Source organism: Lytechinus pictus, chromosome 14, assembly GCF_037042905.1.
Source record: "Lytechinus pictus isolate F3 Inbred chromosome 14, Lp3.0, whole genome shotgun sequence".
Lineage (NCBI taxonomy): Eukaryota > Metazoa > Echinodermata > Echinoidea > Temnopleuroida > Toxopneustidae > Lytechinus > Lytechinus pictus.
Window position 1 is genome coordinate 19,854,684 of NC_087258.1, and position 22,580 is coordinate 19,877,263.

Sequence of the window (22,580 nt, forward strand, 5' to 3'; positions counted from 1 at the left end):
TTGGTTTTCATGGTTCTTTTCCTTTATACTCCTCTTTTTTTCAATTTTCATTTCTTTTGTATCTACCTCACTTATTTTACTTCATGAACCTGAATAAAGAATACTAAAATAATGAAGTGATATTCAACAGGATAGTAAAATTAAACGGGGCAGTATATGGTAAAAACAATAATTTAAAATAAGTTTGGAGGGATTCTATAATCGTCGAGGTTTCTTATTTCTACCCCCCCTTTAGAGTGAAAAGAAATCTCCTCGCTATAGCATTGCTTGCCGGTGTCAGGGTCTGGTTCTGGCTCTCATGGCCGAAAATCTAGAAGATTATTGTCAAATAGTTTTTTGCCCATTTCATGCATACCGGTATATCGCCCAAATATTTAATGACACGCTGGAAAAATATTTTTATCGTTAAATACTTTGAAGACACCGTAATAAAATTTTCGGAGATTTCCCGAGATTCGAACAACTTTTTATACGGATTTCTTTCTTTTCAAAGGGAAGATATTATCATCATGTCTATTGGAATGACAACAATGAAATCAAAGATGCAATCAGAGTACGGTCCAGATTCAGGCGGCCGTATAAAGGTGAGTAAAGATGTTTTTGTGACGTGAGAATGTTTCAAGTCTCTTCGGCGTTGGATGTTCAGCCCTGCACTGGACGAAGTTTGGCGGCCCAAGCCCGCTCAGCCTTCCCGATCTTTAGGCGGTGGAGCGCTAGTGTTTTGCTGGCCATTTGCATTGGCATTGCAACGCGTGCATTATTGGGGCCACTCACACAACATGCGAGGTTAGTATACTAACCTCGCACAACGCATGTGATTTCATAGTGCATTTTGACGTTTTCATTCATCACACGAATGTGAGGGACTATGAAACGCCAAATCTTTCAATATTTTTCCACTATGTCTATGTTAATCTTGATCGTATGATTTAGTTAATTTTTAAAATGAATTAGAAATTTTTGATAAAGGTGTTTTTATCGCTTACATCCAAATCTCAACCAGGATACTTCGCTCGGTCCGTCCTTAGTCATCCTTCATACTGCGGTGGAAATTACGCAAACAAAAATCGAAATGCGAATTTTTCCTATCGAACATTCTCGATTCAAGTCATCGGCGCATAATAGGAAATTGTACCAAAAATCAACAGGTTGCATCTCATTCTCATGTATATACTTAAAGATTAAAAGAGGGTCCTATTTGGTCAAAGTCGTGAGAATTGAAATATTGTATAATTCGAACAATAAAAGAGAAATAGTGAGTGACATTATTGACTCTCTCATTTAGATATCAATGAATTGTGCATGTAACTGTTTTGTGATAAATAAGCGAAACTTTAATATGTCATAACTTTCTTATTTTACATCCGATTTTGAAGAAGTTTTCAGCGTTAGTCTTGTTTCATAATTCTCTATTTATTCAAACATTTTTTTTTCTGGGGTGCACTTGACCTTTAAGAGATTTTCCAATGAAAATACTACATGGAACTTGGAAATACAAATCATAATTTGGTTGAACAAAATGTTTTCTGTTAAAGTATAAAACAGAAGAGGAACATTTCCTTCACGTATTTTTATATCCAAAATATGTTGCCTTAGTATGGAATAATCACAATGACATAAAATGAAAATGGGTAAAGTACCTTCCTAATGATCATTGAGATTTCGCCTATGGAATCGTTTATTAATTTTCAAAGCTTTAAATAGATGAAAATGTTCATTGAGAAAATATACATATATATATATATATATATATGCTCCTTTTAAAATCTACGATTTTATTTTTACGGCATTTACTAAACCTTTTGTGATTATATATATATATGAACAAAATGATAATGTACCGATTGTTTCGCATTACGTGTGTTAGATTGCGGGCGTTTGTTAGATTGCGGGCGTTTGTGTGTGTGTGTGTAGGAAGCAAGATTTTCGTGTTAATGTTTGCACAAAAAAGGAGAGGGAAAGGGAAAGGAAAAGGGGAGGGGGAAAGGTAGAGGAGAGAGAGGGAAAAGGAGACCATAAAATAGAAAGAAAACAAAGGAAAGGAAAAGGGGAAAGAAGAGGGAAAGGGAGGGGAAAAGAAAAATGGAAAGAGCAAGAAAACAGTAGGGGAGGGAGAAAGGAAAGAAAAGAAGGGAAAGGAAAAGCGAGAAAGGGAATGGAGGGGGCGGGAAAGGGAAAGAGAGACAAGAAAAGACAGATCAAGGGAGGGGGAAAGGTAGAGGAGAGAGGGAAAAGGAGACCATAAAATAGAAAGAAATTAAACAAAGGAAAGGAAGAGGGGAAGGGAGAGGGAAAGAAAAAATGGAAAGAGCGAGAAAAGAGTAGGGGAGGGAGAAAGGAAAGAAAAGAAGGGAAAGGAAAAGCGAAAAAGGGAAGGGAAAGGGAGAGAAGAAAAGAAGGGAGAACGAAAATGGGGAAAGGGAGAGAGAGAGAGAGAGAATGATGAAGAGGATAGGAAAATGTCAAGTTTGAAGATCTGAATATTAACACTAAAACAAAATTAGACTTCCATGTTTTATTTATAAAACTACAATCTTTAATGATTATAAAGGTTCAACGTCCCTGTTCTAGGTCTAACTTCAACATAAATCTACTGGCGCTTTGCACTTGAATTCTGGATGTCATTCCTTTTTTTAAAGTATAGGTAATCTGTCGGACTTTTCAAATCCCAAATTTAAATCTTAAGCGCAAATGCCCTCGCATTATCTTTCATTTAGATACAGTCCTGTCATCAATATCAAAAATTATAAGTGCGAGCTTCGCGCTGCATGGCATCATTTTTGTAAGTGACAGTTATGTTGTTCATATATTTTAAAAATGCTTAGAATGTCCATTTGTTGAGGATTAAATGTCCAAAAGTTCAGCGCTCGCATAATTTGTAAGGTAAATAGGCCTACCCTTTTAATTGTTATACAAAGGTGCTTATACAACGTCCAGAATGCAGTTCGGAATATTGAAAATAACCGTTGGTCCCGCTATTTCTGCCCGTGCGACAAGCATTTATCATTTTGAATCATGAGATTCACCTTTAAAATATGATGAAAAAGTATCGTTAAGACTGAATTAAGAAAAAAAGAAGCTCACGTTTCACGCTCACATTTTGATCCGTTAGCTTATGATAATAATGGTGCATGACTTCGTTAATATATTTTATCGGACATGTCCACCTTTTGGTGCTTCAAGAAAAATAAACACAACACACAAAATAATAATAGAAAACGAACAAGAATAGAATAGATAGTTACCTATCCCACTCATGAATTCTTATTTAACAGTCCCCAAAACGTCTTTTTTTTTGTGTTAGCTTATTTCATATACATATATATATATATATATATATATATATATATATATATATATATATATATATATATATATACATATAGGTCTCCTCATCATGGTTATAAAAAGTGCTCAGAATGTTTTATTTTCAAGTCCTTGTATCATCAGAATTTTCAGCTCGGGCAGCTCTATCGCATTTTGATTACTATCCTGTTGATTTATTTATTTGAACAAAATATTTAAAATGTCCAGCTTTTAGAACAGATATCAAAAAAAGGTATTCACCTTTGATCATAGATGAGGAAGAAGAAAAAGGGCAAAAAAATAGGAAACAAACTAACAAATTAATGTGACACAATTTTTCTTCATTTCAAGGCGACTCTTTACATTTCATCATCGCTGATGGCACTACAATCGAAAATACCGCTTGACAGCAAAAAAAAAAAAAAAAAAAAAACAGAAACAGGAAAATAATGCTGAGCGTCTAAAATGCAGCTAGCAGTACAAGCTGCAGATCGTAAACAAACATCTTGTGAATAATATCGCGCACCCTCTTTAGGCAAAAGTTGATACCCACGATCATACTGCGTGAAGATCACGAGAAAATGCTTTTATTTTATTAAAAAACACACCAAAGAGAAGTCAAGAAACGATCCATATGGTTCGGTAAGTGTCATAGCACAATTAGAAACATTATTTAAAAAGGAATGGCATAGTTATTTTAGTAAAAAGTGTGTGAAAGATTCGCGTGCACCATGTGCATATGAATCCTTCGCACGCGAGATGCATTGATCCCATGAGTGATTGGGGCCGGGGATTAGGTTCTTCTTTTCTTCTTGTTTTCCTATTTATTTGGAATTGAATATTTTCTCATGAATCATGATCTGTCATATTTGGAATTGAATATTTTCTGATGAATCATGATCTGTCATATTTGTCAAGCTAATTGACACACAAATTTTATTTTCAATTCCCGGGTTCAATTAATTCATAATTGGTATTTTACAAACTTCGATTTTGAGATTAGTATTTTTTTACTATTTTAGACTCGACTAAATTACATTTAGACTTAGAGTAAAGTCAAGACTAGACCAAAAGCTTCGGTCTCTGTTATTAGTGTTATGTTGGTTGTTCCGCTGAACTCCGTTGGCTCCACTCACCAAATACAGAGACCGAAGTTCTAGCTCGATCTGTACAGGGGACTCGATGGCCATATCATATGTTTATTATGTATTAAGTTCGGATAAAACGGAAGTGAAGTTGCGTGACAGCGGCAGTAGGTCGCTGTTTTTTCCCCTTTTAAGTTTATTTTTCCCCGTTTTGGTGCATTTCAGGCCAAAACGGAATAAATAATCTTTATTTTGGTACAGTTCTTTTTATATATTTTTAATTTATGAAATAATATCAAAAATCGATGAGCCCCGTCGGGGGGATTTTGCATTGTTAACCCCCTAATGGTGGCTGCACGATAGTGAGCCGTCTGTGTACGAGGAGAAATTTAAAAAAGTTGAAAATGTTAAAAACTCCTCGAAACAGGCGGCTGCCAGCTGTCTAAGTCAAGACATGTGTCCAAATATCGGACACTTAACTAAGCATAATTGGACCAAAAAAAAATACAGTAATTGAATCAAATAAATATGTGTATTTCCGTAGTGAAAATTTTGAATATTAATGTCATAAAATAATAGAATTTAAAAATATATGCGTTAGAGCCTAAGAGGATCTATTTGGTAAACTGAAATTATTTAGATCTAGGAATCTACTTATACTACCAGAAGCTTGTTTTTTGCCAAATATCGGACGCAGTTTTCAAATATCTGATGCGTAGAGGTGTGCGACGTGATCAATTTCGGCGATTCATATCGCGCTCAAAAGCAAAACCCAAAATAATTGCTTGATTGTTGAGAAAATAACTTCTTTCATCTGCTCAAATTCGGATTTTAATTATCACTATCGATAATTTTGATATATAGAAATTGGTAAATAATAATTATTTACTTAACAAATGGACCTCTTTCGGCTCTTAACATTGGACCTCTTCGCTCAGCTGTGCAGGACTTTGTTCTGGAAATGAGCGTGTGCGTGTCAAAAGCGCGCATTTCCAATTCAATCGGCGGATATGTCCGATGTTTGGGAGAGTGCCATATTTGGAAGGGTGTCGAATTTCCCGCCGTGGGGAACCCCTGTGGCTTTCATTGCAGATTTGTGTGCGATAGATTGAACACGTGCGATCTCAGCAGCGATATTTCCAGCGAAAATCACTTTCCTCTTACGAGATTTGTTTTGGTCATTGATCTTTTGGGGGCTATAATTAGCCAGGGTCATAAGAATCTTTGGAAGTCAAAATCATAGATTTTCTTCCCTGGATTTAAACCCTGAATTTTTTTTTTGAGCAGCAACCTGGATCTACTGTGTGTGCAGTAAAATAGCAGGTACATGTATGTTCATGTATGCAAGACCCCTGCCAGTACAAGTCCCTGTAGTTGTGGGGAGGGAGTTAAAGTCATTTTCGTCTGATGTTTCATGCGATATCTGGGGACTTTACTTCAGATCTAAATGTTTTTCACCTCATTCAGTTCACTCTTTGTTGGGGGCTTGTGTTTTACTGATGAATGAAAAAGTTTATTGAATTGTTTTTTAAATAAAGCTGCACTTCTAAGTAAGATAGGTCTATGTTTGGATCTACTGAATGTGTCCTTTTCCCAGGCACAAACATACAAACTAAATGCAAAGGCCAAAGAGATAGGTTTCAAATCATACACTTAGCATTCTTTTAGTTTTATTGGCATTTGTTAAAAGAGAGGGGATAATTTTAGCTCAAGTTATTTTATTACTAAGATAATACTTACATAATACACTTTTCTTTAAATTTTATATTTACCTTTTTTCTTGCCAGGGTATCACAATAATCAAGCCCATTGTATATGGTAACATCTCCCGCTACTTTGGAAAGAAACGAGAGGAGGACGGACATACTCATCAGTGGACTATTTACGTCAAGCCTTACAGGAATGAGGTAAAAATCATGGGCAACTCTTTCTTCTAAAGAACAATAGGGACTTTTCACAAAGTGACACGGAATAGTCCTATAACAAAAGAATTCCTTTGCAAAATGCAATTCAAATCATGATGAAGTCTTAATCGAGAGTTGGTGAAATCGGAACAGCAGTTTTATCCGACGTTTCGGAGCTGACAAAAAATTGCAAATATATGTTGTATGTCCGGACCTGGTGGGTGTTTCAGAAAGCTGTTCGTAAGATACGAATGACTTTACGCACGACTGGTGATCCTTTCTTGTGCTATCTGATATCCCTATGACTGTAATTGAGTTATGACCCAAGAACAGGTTCCAGTCGTGCGTAAAGTCGTTCGTAACCTTACGAACAGCTTTATGAAACACCCACCTGGTCCGGAGACATCAACGAAACTGCTGTTTTGATTCACTGAACCCCGACAAAGAAATCGTTGTGATTTGACTTGCATTTTCAAAGGAAATGGTGCGTTGTAGGATTCATTCCGCGTTGCTGTGTGAAAAAGTCCCTAGTGATTCTTTCGCAACTATAATTACATTGGATGTTGTTTGAAGGTTTGCATGGTGGTATGTACAATCGCTGATGTGGTTTACGGTACACCATGTGAAGTGTTATAGAAACAGTGGATAGAAGAAGAGAAGAAATGGATAGGCGAGAAAGTCCTGAAGACGGACAGTCAACCTGCCCGAAACGTCGAGTCTCTCTACTACTCATCATCTCTACTCGCCGACTCAAGCCAGCATCTCCTCATTAGCTCTACTACTCAAGCTGTTCTCAACTCATCAATCTTTCCTGGTTTACAGTCCTTTTCAGGACTACTTTCAAGAAAGAATACTCTACTCTCAAATCTCCACTTTCTCGCCTATCCATTTCTTCTCTTCTTCTATTCACTGTTTCTATAACACTTCACATGGTGTACCGTAAACCACATCAGCGATTATAATTACATTGTTCTGAATGATTGTGTAGCATTATGTCATAATGCACACTTAACAACTGCCTTTTCAGTTTTTTTTTTTCTATCTTGCCTAAAAGATGCACTTTACATAGCATGATTAATTGCAATGCCTTCTTGAGAATATGCATCAATTGATAAACATACACTGTAGTTAATTAACAATAATTTAATTGATCATTCAATATAACGGGAGGAATCCTTATTTTTTTTGCAGTTATAACACAAATATGAATACTTAATAGGTATGAAGGAATCTAGTTAACAATGACTATAATAGATGAATCATGAAGCAGATTGGGATTTTTCAAGTAAAGAAAATATACTTACATGTATATATATATTTTTGTTCTGAATAGTGAATGAAGGGTTCAATTATTGTGACATTGATATCTGATTTTTAATCTTGTTTTAAAGGATCTGTCAACGTATGTGAAGAAAATCCAATTCAAACTGCACGAGAGCTACGCTAACCCTCTTCGTGGTAAGTTTCAGATCGGGGCTCCTTATCACATAGGCTTGTGATAGACTGCAATAAGAAAGATCAAACCTGATTGGTTGCTGGTCAGTTGTTGGAATGAAATGCACATGCAACAATGATCTTGATTGGTCATTGGCATTGGCATTGGCATTTAGCAATCAAGTACAAACCAGGGGGGTGTTTCACAAAGATTTAAGTATGACTTAGAGTAGCACTTAAATGCCTAGTTGCGTGTGGTATAAAAGGCATAACCTCATTCTTCAGATCATGCAAAGAGGATGCGCACTACTGCGTATTGATCAATAAGATTGCGCGTTGCATATCATGTACGCGTCGGCATTTAAGTGCGACTTAAGTCATACTTAAATCTTTGTGAAACACCCCCCTGGTATGGAGACCAGGGCCCTATAACACAAAGATTAGCGATTAATTGCTAATTTGAAAGAACAACTTTGATTGGTTCCTAGTCAGTCTACTGGGCAAAATGCGCATGCAATGATGATCTTGATCTACCTGCAGGCTATTTCATTTATCGATTAACTGCAAACCTTTGTATTACGGGGCTTTGAACATTTTCTCTTGCTTTCTGTTTCAATTGTTATGTGTTAGTTTTTTTTTGTGTGCAAACTCTGGACAGACTTCTATGCGCATACTTACAGTGTATTTTAATCTATGTTAAACTTTTTTTCTCAAGCATTTGATTCAGGGAAAAAATTATCTTTTTTTTAACTGGGTCACTTTTGAGCTTACCAGCTCAAATTTGCCATATTTTATTAAAGGAGAATGAAACCCTTGAAACCAGCTGAATCCATATCAAAGAGAAAAATCAAAGAAACATATTGTTGAAAGTTCGAGGAAGATTGAATGAATTATAAGAAAGTTATGAGCATTTGAATGTCGAGATCACTAATGCCATGTAGATCCTCCAATTGGCAATGCGACCAAGATCTGTGATGTCACACACGTACAACTCCCTCATTACTTAAGTACTTATTTCACTTATATTCTCACTTTTATTGAGTCTATCACAAGGTGAGGTGTTCTCTTTATGAGAGGACAAGTACAGAGGCTTCACAACATTATATCATTGATGAATCGTTTGTCATATGATTAGAATGAGCAAAAAGATATGTTTTGGGGTATATTTTCAGTGTCCAAAAGGGGAGAGTTGTTCATCTGTGACATCATAGATCTTGGTCGCATTGCCAATGGGACGATCTCCATAGCATTAGTGATCTCGACCTTCAAATGCTCATAACACTTCTATTGCTAGTCCTATTTTACTCAAACTTTTGTTGATCTTATTCTTTGGTTTTTCTGCTTTCACAAAAGCTAACTTGCTCCAAGAGTTTCATTCTCCTTTAAATTTACATTGGACCCTATGTGAATTTCAGGGGCTTTTTATTGAGTTTTCGAGGGCTCTTTAGGGCATTTAGGGGGCTAATTTGCCTGAGTCCCATTATAAAAGTTTTCCCGTTTTGATTGGTCAACAGTATTTTGTGCCCTCGTAACAAAATAAATATTGTTTTCGCAACAGTTTATTTTGTGCTCCATATCTTGTTGGTTTGTACACAAATATGATGTTGAACTGTTTTGTGCCTTGTCCAAATGAACCTTTCAAAGTCGGCATTTTAACCTTTTTACTAATTTCTGTTGTCTTTGTTTGCCAGTTGTCAGCAAACCACCGTATGAAGTAACAGAAACTGGCTGGGGAGAGTTTGAGATTACAGTCAAGATCTTCTTTGTTGACCCAAACGAGAGACCAGTAAGTTACCAGGGGCAGAGCTGCCAATTAGTAGGGTTTTATCATATTTATTAGGATTTTAAAGGGGAAAGGGACACTAAATAGGACCCCCCCCCCCTATAGTCAGGCAGCATATGTCATGATTTACCGGCTACTTCGAAAAATTGGCTAAGTCTGATTTTTCACTTTTATGTGATTGGTGACATCACAAGGAACAACTTCCAACTTGGTGACAAATTTGTAATGGTCATCTTGACCATGTTAGGGGTCAAAATGGGGTCAATAGGGGTGATTTTTTTAAATTGCCCCAATTCTGTCAAGTGACAAATCAAATTGTTTGTCTTGTTATAATGAACAAGAAAATGTACACACCCATATACTCTTGACCTCCCGTTAAAAAGTTATGACCGGAAATGTCAAAAGGTTAACGAACTTTCGTTAAATGGCAAATTACACTGAAGGTGTTAAGGCAGCTGGGTTTTTTTCTTCTTTTTTTCTTTTTTTGTATATGTGTGTACTATTTTAATTTCGATTTTGATAAGTTCATCTTCAGAAGTCCTTATCCAGAAGATATAAATGGTCAAGACAATGTCAGGGAAAGGTAAAAAGGTCAACAAACTTTTATTGGTAGCCAAAATACACTAAAAATGGTTAGAATCTTAGAAGTTGGTTAATTATTTTGAAAAGTCTCTATCTAAGAAGACATTATCCATTAGATAAAAAAAAGGTCAAATGTGCTCACTTAGGAACAAAATAGATAAACAGAGATAGACGTCGAATAAATTCAGTGTGGTATCATAGTATTGCAGGAATACCTTGAAACGACTTGACAAAACCTAATGCCCTTAAAATCGTATCATCTTCATGATGTTATAAGTGCAACGCTCTTTCCGAGTTTCTTAATTTAGGAATTCAATTCAAGTCCAATTCATTTTCAATTTACTAGTCTTTGATATGTAAAGAAACATTTCATCCATTTGCTTTGTACAGAATATTTTAATCAACAGAAATTATTGTAATGTATTGGGGTATATGTGTAATAATATGTTAACAGAGTAAATACATCGATAGATCAGTGCTCTCAGCTCCTAAGAAAGATGCCTGACATCTTATTTGGATTAAGTTACGAATACGATAATGAGGTTAGGATTGAGGATGATATGATAAGTTGGGCTCCAATTGCTCCTTCATTAATTATAATGTGTGACGGTTATATTATTTCTTACAAAGAGGCAATATCGTGCAGGCATGGTCATTGTAGTCAGTCATGGGTGTCCATCATGCTGATGTGATATATTCTTACCATTACTCGATCTCTGGAGCCAAGAAGGACTACACATTTCTGATGTGCTGCCATTAACACGGCTTGTACTATTTTATCAATTTTTTTTTTCCAGAGCATACAACGTGAAACTAAACTTAAAATTTTGTTCTTTTGTCGTTCTTGTTTTGTTCCTACTTGCTGAACTTAAAGTAAACCATGGCCATACCGCAGCGGGGAGGGGGGGGGGGCAGCTGCCCCCAGAAATTGTGAAGACTTGCAATTTGACTGAAAAATAAATATAATTGACCAAACGTATCCTTAAATCCTTAAATTTCACTTTACAAAATGCAAAATGGCACCAATGATAAGCTCAAAACAGCACATGCAATAGAAATGTGTAGTCCTTCTTGGCTCCAGAGATCGAGTAATGGTCAGAATATATCACATCAGCATGATGGACACCCATGACTGACTACAATGACCATGCCTGCACGATATTGCCTCTTTGTAAGAAATAATATAACCGTCACATGTTATAATTAATGAAGGAGCAATTGGAGCCTAACTTATTATCATCCTCAATCCTAACCTCATTATCGTATTCGTAACTTAATCCAAATAAGATGTTAGGCATCTTTCTTAGGAGCTGAGAGCACTGATCTATCGATGTATTTACTCTGTTAACATAGTATTACACATATACCCCAATACATTACAATACTTTCTGTTGATTAAAATATTCTGTACAAAGCAAATGGATGAAATGTTTCTTTACATATCAAAGACTAGTAAATTGAAAATGAATTGGACTTGAATTGAATTCCTAAATTAAGAAACTCGGAAAGAGCTGGTTGCACTTATAACATCATGAAGATGATACGATTTTAAGGGCATTAGGTTTTGTCAAGTCGTTTCAAGGTATTCCTGCAATACTATGATACCACACTGAATGTATTCGACGTCTATCTCTGTTTATCTATTTTGTTCCTAAGTGAGCACGTTTGACCTTTTTTTCATCTAATGGATAATGTCTTCTTAGATATAGACTTTTCAAAATAAAGAACCAACTTCTAAGATTCTAACCGTTTTAGTGTATTTTGGCTACCAATGAAAGTTTGTTGACCCTTTGACCTTTCCCTGACCTTGTCTTGACCATTTATATCTTCTGGATAAGGACTTCTGAAGATGAACTTATCAAAATCGAAATTAAAAAAGTACACACATATAAAAAAAGGAAAAAAAAAGTAGCTTTCTTAACTCCTTCAGTGTTATTTGCATGCCATTTAACGAAAGTTCGTTGACCTTTTGACATTTCCAGTCATAACTTTATTAACGGGAGGTCAACAGTATATGGTTGTGTACACTTTCTTGTTCAGTATAACAAGACAAACAATTTGATGTATGACACAACACAATCGGGGCAATTTCAAAAATTGACCCCTATTGACCCCATTTTGACCCCTCACAAGGTCAAGATGACCATTAGAAATTTGTCACCAAGTTGGAAGTTGTTCCTTGTGATGTCACCAATAACATAAAAGTGAAAAATCAGACTTAGCCAATTTGTCGAAGTAGATGACATATGCTGCCTGACTACTAGAAATAGGATTTTTAAAACTGATTGAAAGAATGATGTCTTATGTTTTTCAAAATTTTAAAGAAAAATAGGATTGTAGGCTTGAAAATAGGATAAAACAAAATACAGAGTAGGATTTCTTCACGATTAATGTTGGCAGCTCTGAAGAGGAGTAGTTCACAAAGATTTAAGTGTGACTTAGAGTTGCATTTAAATCCCCAGCTGCTTGGGATATAAAAGTCATCACCGCATTGGAGGACGCTACTGCGTATTAATAAGATTGCACATACCATGTGCGTGTCAGCATTTAAGCATGACCCCACATCACTTGTACCTTTTTTTTTAAACACCCCTTGTGATAGATATTTTACCCAGGTTGTAAAGTGTTGATGTCACCCACTCACTATTTGTTCCATTTGTATTTAATTTTTTTTCATTTGAAATATAAACATTTTCTATTGATTATAGATTTGATAATATGGAGGATCTCCACCACAGTACAGTAATAATTTTTGATAATGATTGAACAAGAGATGTCCCAGTAGACGAGAGGACTGCTTTTGTACAACATCACCACATCACCTGACAATATTTTCTGGTAGCAAATTGAATTTTCATGATCTTCGGTCCCCTCATCAATTACCCATGGCAAACGGAAATCAAAAATATTTTAATTATTGATGTCATAATCATTTTAATTGATTTTCGGGTATTTCTCTTTGTTGATTTCTTATCACAGGTAACAGTGTACCACTTTCTAAAGCTGTTCCAGTCCAGTGCAGGTCTCGTTCTTGGGAAGAAGACCCTCTTTTCAGAGCATTATGATGAATTGGTAAGTCTGTGATGAAAAAGGTTGTAAAGGGACTATCGCACTTGGGCTCTATCTTACAAAGAGTGTTGATTGATCAGATCAAGCTCAACTATGTTGAAATCCATCAATGTCATAATTCTTCCCTCCGGGGAATGTGCGTAATGTCATATGTGAACACACTGCACCCACACTAAAATTATCAAGAAAACAATGAATTTATGAATAGGCCTATACATCGTACCCAGAAATTTTTTTCAACAAACATGCATTTTAGATGTTGACGTTACCGGCTTTCCATAGTTGTGGTCAAACAAATCAATTGCAACTCCTTGTAAGACGGGGCCCTGGACAATATAGTCGGTGTATGCTGACATACAAATTGCAAGCAACTCTTGATATCATGAAATCAAATTCTTAAAAACAAGAAATAGGATACAATGGCCCGTATTCTGAAGTCAGGCTTAAGTTAGACCATGGTACTAAAATTGAGAAGCCAAAAATGAAATGATTCTGGTTACATTGTATGCTTCTTATGTTTACTGAGTTCTATACCCATGCATGAATATAAAGAATTATTCTCACACAGTTTTGAACGGTTATACCTTGGTCACATTTGTTCTACGGCGGCCGTACGGAGATTCGAAAACAGCCGTTTTAACATTTGTTTGTACCAGCTACATGTAGGTGGTTAGTAAAAATGAATAAAACGGCTGTTTTCGACTCGCCGTAGAGCAAATGTGACCGTGGTATTAGAGTGCCAAATAAGCTGATAAATTCAACCTCGTTTCCTAGAGACTTTTGTCACGATTAGCTTTCCATGGTTAAATTACATCTTAAGACAAGAATTTAAATTAAAGCTTAGTTCAGAATACAGGCCAATGGATCAGCTTGCCATACATACGTTGGCATCCTGAGGTTCACTCATCCAGGTGGGTGTTTCATAAAGCTGTTTGTAAGTTATGTTCATAGGACTTAAAGGACAAGTCCACCACAACAAAAAGTTGATTTGAATCAAAAGAGAAAAATCCAACGAGCATAACACTAAAAAATTTCATCAAAATCGGATGTAAAATAAGAAAGTTATGACATTTTAAAGTTTTGCTTAATTTCACAAAACAGTTATATTCACATCCTGGTTGATAAGCAAATGAGCAGACTGATGACGTCATCCACTCACTATTTCTTTTGCATTTTATTGTATGAAATATGAAATATTCTATTTTTCTCCTCATTGTCAAATGAAACAACGATTAATTCCTCTGTGAACATGTGGAATTAGCCTTGTTTAATACTATATGGTTCAGTCAAGTTGGTCCTTATTGTCAAATCTGTAAAAAATGTAATATTGTATAATTCAAACAATAGAAAACAAAAGAAATAGTGAGTGAGGGACATCATCGACCGTCTCATTTGCATGTCACTGAGTTGTGCATATCACTGTTTTGTGAAAAATAAGCGAAACTTTTAAATGTCATAACTTTCTCATTTTACATCCGATTTTGATGAAATTTTCAGCTTTATGCTAGTTTGATTTTTCTCTTTTATTCGATTCAACATTCTTCTGGGGTGGACTTGACCTTTAACTAACAACTGGTGATTCTTTCTTGTAAATAATACACTGCCAATTTCAATTGTTGTCGATTTAGCTCCTAAGAAAGGATCCCAGCTGTTCTTAAAGTCGCTCGTAACTTTATGAAACACCCACCAGATATGACAGCCCCTTTTAACTCATTTCTTGTACGACAACAAAGTTGTGTTTTCTTGCTGGAATTCTATTTCAGGGGTGTGAGAGTTCAGCTCTAAGCTAATTTCATTTTTTTTAGGTTTTGATTTTCCGCTTCATTTCTGCTTATTTTAGCTTTCCTCTGTACAAATGTTTGGGAGCTCTTTCAGTTTCAGCTTTTCCAACACTTTTCAGCTTTTTAGATTTTAATACACTCACATCCCTTTGCAATTTTTGTAGCTAAGCTCTATAAATGGACCATATTATTATTATTTTTATTTTCTATCCTTACTACAGATATTTCAAGATCCTACCGCTATGATGCAACAACTGTTAACAGGAACAAGAGCTTTGACGCTGGGATCATATAAACACGAAACAGATTGTAAGTACATCAGAATTCTTGTAGATTACACAGATTTTACTATACCACACGTGTGCCGTCTAATCAATGACGGACATTTGCAGACAATTATTATGATGGACACCCTTGTCAAATTTATGAAGCAACATTTTCGGATTTGGACGCACCATTTGCGGATTCGGATGCACCCCGCATGCCAGGTTGTGACGAACCACCCTGCGTCACTAATTTGATGTAAATGACCCACCCATGACTCACCTTTCCTGGGGGACATAGGGTGAGTCATACAAATGACAGGTGTCCCATGAATGTTTGTGTATCGTTGTGGGTTTATAAAAGTAGCAGCTACATGCAGCTTTGTAAAAAAGAAAATATTGGACATTGTCAATCCATTGGAGCCTGGCCAATTGTAATTATTATTTATGCTATAACATGCATTTTTGCTTATTGTTGCATAGCAATTAGCATCTGTAAACATTGTTTTACTTCTGTAAATTAATGCCACATCTTTTATTAGGTTTTTACTTACTCATCCCAATTTAATAATTACCCATTGTGTTTTTAGAATGAAACAAAAAGTTCTAAATTTTTTTATTTATTACTGGGCAGCATTTTGTATTCTTTAAGTATTTTGAGTTGAAAATTAAGCAATGCAGCACTAATTACCATTGAAGATTGAAGTAATATGTTAAGAATAGTGGGTACATGTATATTAAAGGAGAATGAAACTCTTGGAGCAAGTTAGCTTTTGTGAAAGCAGAAAAATCAAAGAATAAGATCAACAAAAGTTTGAGTAAAATAGGACTAGCAATAGAAGAGTAATGAGCATTCGAATGTCGAGATCACTAATGCTATGGAGATCCTCCCATTGGCAATGCGACCAATATCTATGATGTCACAGATGAACAACTCTCCCCTTTTGGACGCTGAAAATATACCCCAAAACATCTCTTTTTGCTCATTCTAATCATATGACAAACGATTCATCAATGATATAATGTGAAACCTCTGTACTTGTCCTTGTGATAGACTCTATAAAAGTGAGAATATAAGTGAAATAAGTACTAAAGTAATGAGGGAGTTGTACGTGTGTGACATCACAGATCTTGGTTGCATTGCCAATGGGAGGATCTACATGGCATTAGTGATCTCAATATTCAAATGCTCATAACTTTCTTATTATTCATTCAATCTTCCTCAAACTTTCAACAATATGTTTCTTTGATTTTTCTCTTTGATATGGATTCAGCTGGTTTCAAGGGTTTCATTCTCCTTTAATGTCCATGCATGTAATTATCACTTCACAAAGTAATACATTTTGTTATTTAGTGCTCGTTTAGTTGAATTTGGATGATCAAATCAATTAGTTTTCATTGATAACAGCTGCTCTACTGAAGCCAGGGCTTATTCTGCTTTATTGTAGACCGCATCACTTAAGCCTGGCTAACACCTTTGTTTTTTGGCCTGCGTCTTGCTGTGTTAGCCAGGAAAAGCAATATACAGCCTAATGCAGTTTACTACAAAATATTCAGTTGCAATTGAACTTTTGCCCAAGAGGTTGTCGGAGCAAGTACGAAGTTGCACACAGTAAGTGTGGCGATGGGAGCTAAAGCGATGTAATTTGAGGTAAATTGAGCACTCCTGCTGCATAAATGCCTGCGGAAGTCACTCGCTGTTGCTTGTTATTGCTCGTTAATGTGCATCCTTGCTCGCATTTGCTTGTTGCCCAATTGTCTCTGCTAGTATAAATTTTAGTTGCTTTCAGTTGCCAATATTTGAAGAAAAAAAAACATCCGAGCTAGAATGCAAGGCCTCTGCTTTAGTTTTTTGTATTGACCTTGAATTAACTGTTTAATTTAATGGCGTTGTGTTTATTGACTGCGTTTGTCTGTGTTAAAGCAATTTCAGCTGAATGCAAACCCAAAATACTAAGGTATGAGCCAGGCTTTAGAGACTTCTGATAAAGTGAATGATGAACAATATAAAATATATTATATTAAAGCAACTATATGTATTATGATTATTAGGATAATACTCGTGGTATATAAAGTTCCACAAGTAATGACTTTGTTTATGTTAAGCTTCTGATGGCATCACTGAATATAATTTTCCTCCTTTTTTTCTTTAGTTGAAGAGAACGAAGGCAAGACGGTAGCATCCTTGCAGTCGGCTCGGAAGAAGATCCGCCATGAGATCCAAGACCTCAACGAAAGACTGAAACAGAGCAAGGAGGCCATCGCCCACTTCAAGGAGGAGATCCGAAAACTGGAGGAGTCTGAAATGAGCAAAGACAGAGATTGATGTCAGCTAGACTCCTCAATGGAGACCAAACTGAAAGACATGAACAGAATGAACACAGAGCAGTGTCACCCAGGGTTCCCATCATTGTGATGAGAACAGTAGCTCTTACCGCACCAGCCAGTACTTTGTCTTCTTCTTCTGTGTGGTCTCCGTCCTACAGTCCTGAAGATTCTTGCAGAACTTGGTGGAGTGTGTGTCCCAAGGGTCATAAAGTGCATGTGCCAATTATATACATGCTGCAAAGTACAAACTGGAATGGATTAGATGTTGCTGCATTTTGTCAGTTGCAGACTGATCGTGCTGTCACAACATTTGCTGGGAGAGAGTTCCACACCTTTATGATTCTGGGGAAGAAGGAGCATTGATAATGTTGGATCTGTGATTGTGGCAGCCCTCATAGTAAGCTATCAGGAGGACAAGGCTACTTTTTGATAATCACCTTTGAACAACTGTCGGTAATAGGGGAATTTTAAGAGCAGGGAGGCGGTTTAGGGTCCCATCTTACACAGAGTTGCAATTGATCTGATCAACCACAACTATGGAAAGCCAGCAACGTTGTCTAAAATGCACGTTTGTTCAAAAAATTTCCGATGATTATGGTGCATATACATACATTCATCATTGCAAATTCAGTGTGGCTCCTCTTTGCTTACAAAAGTATATTGAGTAAATTTCCAGTTGGAAAAATTATGAAATTGGTGAATTTCCATATACATGTAGGTGAGGTCGTTCAGATTAGTCCCAACTCTTTGCAGGACGGGATCCCCTGGTGTACACCTAAGGCTATAGCCTTCATCGTCTTCGTGTAACACAAGCCCAGGTGGGCGTTTCATAAAGCTGTTCGTCAGTTATGAATGACTGGTGATCCTTTCTTGTGGTAAATGTTATACACCAAATCTTTATTCATGTTAATTTATTGCCTAAGAAATGATCACTATAGTCGTTCGTAACTTATAAAGAGCGTTATGAAACACCCGACGTGCTTGACACCGCTCTGAAGATCATTGTGCAGTGCTAAGGGTTAAGGAGTAACATCAATCCTGAGTTGTTATGAAGGACATGCACTATGCGAGAGAGTGATATTGATTGCATTTTATATGACACCTAGACAGATCCTTGTGATTTGATTGGTTGTTTGATATCGATCATTCTGTCCATTTTACAATGACGTCAAATCGTGCAATTTTGGATCCATTCATCGTGCAATTTTAGATCCATACGATTTTGTCCATTGCACTCGCGCACCGAGACTGCAGCTGCAGGCACCAACAGTGCGCATGTTGCAATGACGTAACAATCAACTGACCGAACTCGCACTGCATGAGCGTATTTTGCATCGAAATTCATTAATTTCATATGAAAAAAAAAAATCAATTTTTAGGTGTCATATAAACCAAATAATGAATGTTTTTTCATTCGTGCAATGGACAGAATACTTAATTCGGTGAAAGATGAAATAATGATCCATTCAACTCGGCTACGCCTCGTTATATGGATCATTTCATCTTTCACCTCATGAAGTATTCTGTCCATTGCACTCTTAAACAGTCATTATGTGTATACCACTGCACGGAAATTTCCTAGTACAGTCGACCAATGGTATTGTGTGTGGTTTGTACTCATGTCCCTGTAAATTCTCCCAAGTATGTAGTTAGCAAGGGAGAAAGATGAGGGCTTAAACGATGCAAGATATGCTATCTTACTATTCTTTGTTTTATATGCCTCCCCACTGAAGGTGGTACAGCTGAATGCATTGTTTTTTTACAGCTTTCCATTCTTGCAATAACGTAAGAATCATGAATTGGATGTACATTGGCTGGCTTATTTACTTATTTTCAGATGGTCTGTTGCCAACATATTACCCCTGTACAAGTCATTACAATGCTGTAATGAGAAAGTGTCAAAAAATGATTTTGTAATAAAATAGAAAAATGAGACAATATGATTATGAACTGTTTTTCCTTTGATTCATCAGGGAGCGTTTCATGAAAGGACTTGTCAGACGTTTTATCCGACAAGTCCCATTTCATCCGACAGTTGCCATAGTAACAATGTTTCTCAGCCAATCAAAATCAAGGAAATTTGTGAGATGTGACAACTTGTCGGACGAAAATGTTGATGAAACGCTCCCCAGTTATCTATTTATGTAGAGGTGTTGTGGACAAGTGTTCAAACTATGAACCATGAGGTGCGAGATTAATTTTGATGGCAGTACTTGTGCCCTTTGGGGAGGCATGTATTTACCTTTACCACTTTCCACCCAAGTGTAGTAAATGGATAGCCAGTAGGAAGACATTTTTTTTCTCAAATTCTTGAGCACCAAGGCAGCCCAGCTAAAGCCGGGGGTAATAATAAATTTGTCATGTTAACCCTTCAAATACTGGGCTATTTTGATGTCTCAGAAGATGGGGAAGGGCTGATACAGCCCTCCCCCCGAAATTTTTTTTCGGCCGTTTACCGACACACATGTTACCCATGGCCTTATCTACAAAACTGAATTCTTCGAAAAATCTCATTACTACTCTAATGCTAATTTATGCACAAAATCAAAGGTTTTCTGATTCCGGTTCTCAAACTGCATTTTTTGTTTAATCACAGTCTCTGATCAAATATCCTTTGTTTCCCTGTGTGGTTCTTAGTTTTGCATTTATTTTTCTTTTTTATTCTTGTTTTTTTCGATGGAAATCCTCAGCATCTTTATATTTATCTTCATAGACAAGATTAAATTTTAATTGAGTGTAGTCAGTAAGAGTTGAAATGATGGTATGAATTTTGGCTAAAACACAATTTAAATTAGATCTGTACATTAATTCAAGTTTTGAGAAAATTTTGGTCTGACATACTGTGCATATTCGGTCTCAAAAGTAGTTGCGCGAGACTTGGAAAAAAAAATTCTCTGAACAAGGCGGCACCAGGTTCTTATGTTACAGATTTATTGTGAAAAAATTGGAGGGGGGTACCTTCCGTAGTGACTCCCATGGGCCTGGGTGAGATCATATTGCACAATCCAGTGGCGTAATGAGCCAAAAATTTTGAGGGAGCTCGATATGGCATGTCGGGCAAAATTTACAAAAGTTGTGAGCGAGCAAAAATTTCAATATTTTTTTTTAAATCTTATTTTGTGATAGATTTTGTCATTAATTAATATATTTCACCCTTCCCTCTTTCCTTCTTTTTCTCTTTTTTTTTTGACGAATTTGGGGTAAGCGCCCCCAAGCCCCCCCTCCTCATTTGTACACCAATGCTACAATCATGTGTTACATTTATGTAAGTAAAAAAGTAGTTTCTAGATTGGGAAAATGTATAATTTGTTATGTGAAAATATACAGAGTTGCTTGTTTTTTATTAGGGGCAATGAAATACCTTAAGCATGATGTACAGCATACCCCAAACTTTCACAAAATCGAGTAAAATGTCACTTTAAAAAGAAAGAAAAAAAACATAGTTAGTAGCTTCATGTTGCCATGGGACTGTAGAATGGTAATACATGTACGCTGACGGATTCGAAATTAGACACGCCTATAGAGCGTTGATTCTATATATAATTTTTTTTTTTTTTGGGGGGGGGGGTGGAAGCTAGCTTTCAGTCTTGTAGAGAGAAATAGAAGCTACAGTGACGTATCAAGGGGATCACGCGTCCTGGCACTCGTTTTGTTTTAATACATATGAAAAAGAAACAGAATAAAAAGAAGAGAAAGTAAAGAAAACTGAGGTATGCTACCTTCTCCGCTCAGTGCTGAATTACTTGTAACAGTCCCGGTAGGTAAGACGAAACCAAAGCACCCCTTCTAGATTTTTACACTCGTAGCTTCTTTGGTTGGTCACGAGATTAGGTTTCCAAGGGGTTTTTCCTCAGTTTTCTTTACTTTCTCTTCTTTTTATTCTGTTTCTTTTTCATATGTATTAAAACAAAACGAGTGCAAGGGCGCGTGATCCCCTTGATACGTCACTGTAGCTGCTATTTCTCTCTACAAGACTGAAAGTTAGCTTCCACCCCCACCCCTCTAATATTCCCTTCACAATAATTTTCCATTTTATATTAATGCGATTTAGTGTATTGTCGTATCGAGGATTATGGAATAGAAGGGGCGCAAAATACAACTATAAAATAGATTTGTCTGATCAATTCTCAAAAATTAATAACAAGGGGTGCGTGCCCCTGCACGGATCGTCCCCGCTGGGATCCGCAACGATTTTGTGTGTGCGGGAATGTTTTGGACAAGGACAATGACGATTGGAGGAAAAGGTGGCCCAATAATATGCAATCGCTACTGCTTTGGCGCCAATATATTAGGGTCGTAGCTGAGAGATAAAATATGTCGAAGCGTGGCCAGTGAAAAAAATCCAATTATGCCCAGAGGAGCAGCGAAATTATGCTAAATCGCAAAAAATTATGCCAAACCGTTTTGGACCCTAGGATTTTCGACAGGGGGGCAAAACCGTCCGCCAAAAAAATTTGACAAGCAAAAAAAAAAAAAAAAAAAAAAAAAAAAAAAGGTCTTCAATCACAAATTAAGGATTTCGTACCAGAAAAAAAAAATTACAAGCAAAAAAAAAAAAAAAAAAAAAAAAAAAAGGTCTTCAATCTTCAAATAGATCAAAGTTATGCTAAATATGCTATTATTATGCCAGATTCTTTGCTTAAAAAAGTCTAATTATGCCCCAAATTATGCTGAAAGGGTCGAAATTATGCCAGAAAAAAAGTCTAATTATGCCAGGATTATGCCGGCATAATGAATTATGCTAAAAGGGTCGAAATTATGCCAGAAAGCATAATTATGCCAGTTCTGGCAACGTTGTGTCGAACCCGTTTGTAGCTGAGATATGAAATCGCCCTCTCTTGAACACTGAATTTTGGTTCCATGTCATTTGCTGAAGCCCCAATCATATTGCTCCGATGGAAAATATTATGTAGTAGGCCTACGTTAAGCCAAACAAATTCTATCACAATCCTAACCCTAACGCTATGTCCTCTGAGATAAAAAAATAAAAATAAGACCGAAGCATATGTCAAGTCACCTGAAATTCTCTGGGGAAAAACTTTTTG

At 36.4% G+C, this 22,580-nt stretch overlaps 1 protein-coding gene across 2 annotated transcripts; it reads left to right on the forward strand.

Moving 5' to 3' along the window:
• Positions 1 to 413: 413 nt before the first annotated feature.
• On the forward strand, positions 414 to 20,863 carry LOC129276507 (YEATS domain-containing protein 4-like). 2 transcript variants are annotated; one of them, XR_010295670.1, is made up of 8 exons: positions 418 to 584; positions 6,179 to 6,298; positions 7,687 to 7,753; positions 9,421 to 9,515; positions 13,074 to 13,166; positions 15,166 to 15,253; positions 17,361 to 18,621; positions 19,082 to 20,863. XR_010295670.1 is itself a non-coding variant. In XM_054912886.2 (7 exons), exons 1-7 carry the CDS (start codon positions 510 to 512, stop codon positions 17,531 to 17,533), a joined length of 711 nt encoding a protein of 236 aa, XP_054768861.1. In that variant the 5' UTR covers positions 414 to 509; the 3' UTR covers positions 17,534 to 20,863. The 2 variants fall into 2 exon arrangements, 1 of the variants encoding a protein (XP_054768861.1); XM_054912886.2 differs by having other exon boundaries at positions 414 to 584; positions 17,361 to 20,863.
• Positions 20,864 to 22,580: the final 1,717 nt, after the last annotated feature.

Bases quoted from the DNA above. Each gene is read 5' to 3' on its own strand.
- LOC129276507 (XM_054912886.2), top strand. From the start codon at position 510: ATGTCTATTGGAATGACAACAATGAAATCAAAGATGCAATCAGAGTAC. The intron at 585-6,178 runs GTGAGTAAAGAT...TTTTCTTGCCAG, and splicing joins ATTCAGGCGGCCGTATAAAG to GGTATCACAATAATCAAGCC. The intron at 15,254-17,360 runs GTAAGTACATCA...TTTTTTCTTTAG, and splicing joins ATATAAACACGAAACAGATT to TTGAAGAGAACGAAGGCAAG.